The sequence below is a fragment of the Condylura cristata genome, unplaced genomic scaffold, assembly GCF_000260355.1.
Source record: "Condylura cristata isolate star-nosed mole 26May11 unplaced genomic scaffold, ConCri1.0 scaffold00004, whole genome shotgun sequence".
Classification (NCBI taxonomy): domain Eukaryota; kingdom Metazoa; phylum Chordata; class Mammalia; order Eulipotyphla; family Talpidae; genus Condylura; species Condylura cristata.
Genome location: NW_004567105.1, coordinates 32,796,600 through 32,800,124, shown reverse-complemented (window position 1 = coordinate 32,800,124; position 3,525 = coordinate 32,796,600). Strand labels below are relative to the sequence as shown.

The window sequence follows — 3,525 nt, the reverse complement described above, 5'->3', positions numbered from 1 at the left end:
CAGCAGGCCAGGAAGGCGGGGCAGCTTCAAAAGAAAAGGAATACAACTGGCAAATCTCCATAAATTCCATTAGTTGCTAGAAGCAGAGTCAATTAACTGCTGCTTTTGGGGAATCCTCAAATCTGAAACCCTCCACTCTGTCATAGACCACCTTTCCGCCTCCTCCATTTTATCACTCCAGTTCTAGGTTGAGTATTTCTAAACAGACACAGCCCATACGAGATGAATTAAAATCCCTCCAATAACAAAGAGCTAAAGCCAAAGCAACCTTAAAAATAGTTCAAGTGATTAAAGAGTGATTTGGGGTAGTTAGAAGAGTTCACATAAGTGAACATGCCCAACTTCAGGAGAGCCAGGGGCAACTTTAACAAGCTAAAGGAAGGAAATAAAAACTAAGTGAATTTAAATGAAAAATAACATTTGAATACTCCAAAGAAAGGCTTAACAAATTCTATATGGTAAAGAAAGCCAGATCAAGTCTGATGGAATGCTTGCTGAAGATGAAAGACTGGGTTGTGTTTGGAGATTAACAGGTGATGATACCTTGGAACTGGAAATAGAGTGAATCAAACGATGATAGTCAACCAGGAGGAGCTGGAAAGAAACAGGTTCCTGCAAGTAAGTGGATGGTGAGAGAGCTACAGTGACCAGGGGAGATATCTTACACTGTCAAAAAATTCACAAGGGCCTAAAATTATGGCACTTCATTTAAAAAAATTAGTTAATGGAAATCTAGAAAGAGAAAGAATTTATATTCAGCTATCTGAAGTATCAGTAGATAAAACAAACAAAGAACTTACAGGGTATAGTAACAACCTCCAGGCTGAACATGCATCTTTGCAGTCAGAAAAGAAGCAATGAAAGTGAAAATCAAAATCTTCGGCAAAAACTTAAAGTGATAACTGCACTCTATCTCAAAATTGCAATAACATGTCAAAGGAAATTAATAGTAGAAAGAAACTACCAATTAGGAGAAGAGAAGCTTTCCAAAGCTGATGAAAAGAACAGCCATGCACCTGAAGAGGTGGAGACCTATAAATGTGAAGAGCTCTAATAGAAGAATTGGCGAGAACCATGCCTGCTTCTCAAGGGAAGAATATTTCCTCTAAGAAAAATAAATACATCATCACTCGTTAGGAGCTCAGGCTCTATGATTTAGGGAAAGAATATGCTTACAATAGAGAGAAATGAACAGAGTTTAAATTTGGAAAAGATCCTTTTGCACTCAGTGTTCCAAATACAACATTTGGAAAGAAGCATTCTCCATCTGGTGCCTCCCAACTGGGCAGATGACCTTCATCCAAAATGAGAGATTTTCTCTCCCCCTCGACTTCATTGGAAGGTCCCATTCTGACTCTCTCCTCTGTATCCAGCTGGGAGGAGTAAGAGTCTCCAGAGGTCCAAGGAATCCTCTAGATCATCCGATTAACAAAGATGGAAGAGATTCAACTTGGATAGGTAATTTGATCCTCAGAGAAACTTCTGACCCTGGTTCCCATTTACCTCCCAGGGAAAAGTATAGTAAGATGTTGATCCCACCTTCAGGTCAACCATGTCCTGACCCAGCTTTCCTTCCACAAAAGCAAGACAGATTTTATTCTAATTTTTGTAAATTATCTAGACCAGCAGAACTCAGAAGTTTTCATATGCCATCTTTGGATAAAACAGATGGGCCAATGTCTTCAGAAACAGAATCCAAAAGAAATCATAGCAAAGGCAATCTTGCTAATTTATATGTGCCTGATTCATCGATTCTTGCCAATAGCAAAGCAACTGGCCCTGACTTTGTTCCCATGTATTTCCCTCCAATTACAGACTGGTTATTTCCAATGGGAGTCAAGGATCTTCTCATAAGATGTTCTCCTTCTCTCTTTACGCCATGAAAAATACATGGAACTTCCTGAGATGATTTTCCTGAGAGGCACACCGAGTTCATATGAAATAGTTACCAGATTTGTAGCCAAAAATATGAAATTAGCCAAACAATTAAACACAAGACAAGCACCTATTTCCTAAAGCAACACCTAAGGATTCTTTCTGAAACTCAGTTAATAAAATAAGTAATTTTAGTGATTTCATTTTCATGGAGTGATTTACCCCATGACATAACTGCCTTAGTTTGTGAGACAAATTGAGTGAAGCCAACAGCAGTCAGCATGAGGCTGGAATGTGAAAGAGGCACCCAGATAGTTGCTTCTTGGGAAGTTTGACTGGATGGTATATTCGTATTTGGCCATACGGGGGAGCCAGTCACTTTGGTAACTAAAGGAAGAGGGTGCCACACTGCCCCAACCTGCTGCCCTCCAAGTGCCTGAAAGAACAATCTCTGCTGAATGATTGAGTTGCCTGGGAAAACATCCTTCAAAATTAAATCAAGGAAAAGTAGAGTTCCTAGGCAGTTTTGCATTTTCTCAGTTCTCCATTTAGAACATTGCTTGCTCTGGGTTATAAGTATCATTAAGTGTTCTCTAGCTCTTTGACTCAAGGAACCCCAATCAATGTTAGAAACAGACATGGCATGGGGAGTATCCAGCTACACTGTACTGTATCAGAAAGTCCTTCCCATCATTAATAAGCTTGGTGTAGAACAATGTTAAGTTAAATCTGATGGCTAGTGAGTAGCACCTACACAGAGGAATCAAGGATTCTAATAAAAAGAGAAACAGTGGTTTGCTGTTTTGTTTTTTTTTTAATCCCACATGTTGACAAAGGAACAGCTCTTGGTCACTTTGAATAGTGCCACCTTAACTTAAGTGATTGTCATGGGTCACATTATTTCTGCCAGTGGAGTCCTTCAATGGATTATTCACTTCCTCAATTCTCTTACTCGTGAGAGGAAAAAAAAAAAAGGAAAGGAAAGAAAATCTCTTACTAGAAATGATAGTAACTGATGGTAACAGAATATAAAATTTTAGAATAATTCAACTGAAAGTGAAGAGACTAGACTTTTCACTGCCTTAAGAAGTTGTCCTTGTAAGTTAAGTATAGAATTGATTAAAGGTAAGTGATGATCTTTCCATTACCTCAGGCAAGCACATTCTCTGTGTTCCACAGAGAGGTAAAAGCTTTTCATTTTTATCATTGTTCTTTAATAGAATATGCAAGTTTATGAAAAATCAAACAGCCCAAGTCTCAAATGATATAATTTAAACAAAAATCAGCCAAAGAAAAAAAGAATGTAAATTTGTTAAACTTTTTACCTAACTAACCAGTTCACCCTCACTGAAACCCTTTTTACTGTGGGAGGGAATGTGGGTTACTGAACACTTTCATGTACCATCAGGAAAAAGACATGGGACCCTTAAAACACAATAATTCATGTCCAGTTGCTCAGGGTTTGAGTGTCAGTGACCACAAGGCCCAAGGGAGGAGAACTCTTCCCTTCCACATCCCAAAGACAGCAACTGTCATCACTATCCCTTTTGACACCTGCAAAGCAAAAACCCAGGAGGCTGGAGAAAGCATACTTGGAACCCAAACAAGGCCAGAGGAAAGAGTGAGCACTCCCCACAGAGCCAAATCAAC

The 3,525-nt window shown here is 39.0% G+C and overlaps 1 protein-coding gene and 1 pseudogene across 1 annotated transcript in view; one reads left to right on the top strand and one right to left on the bottom strand.

Moving 5' to 3' along the window:
* Window positions 1-573: 573 nt before the first annotated feature.
* Window positions 574-1,883, top strand: LOC105854736 (annotated as a pseudogene).
* A 1,433-nt stretch (window positions 1,884-3,316) lies between these two features.
* IL26 (interleukin 26) overlaps window positions 3,317-3,525 on the bottom strand; it is a 2,122-nt gene continuing 1,913 nt past the window's right edge. Inside the window, exon 4 of the mRNA XM_012735149.1 lies at window positions 3,317-3,429. Within this exon, the coding sequence (XP_012590603.1) occupies window positions 3,317-3,429 (113 nt within the window). The remainder of the gene's footprint in view (window positions 3,430-3,525) is intronic.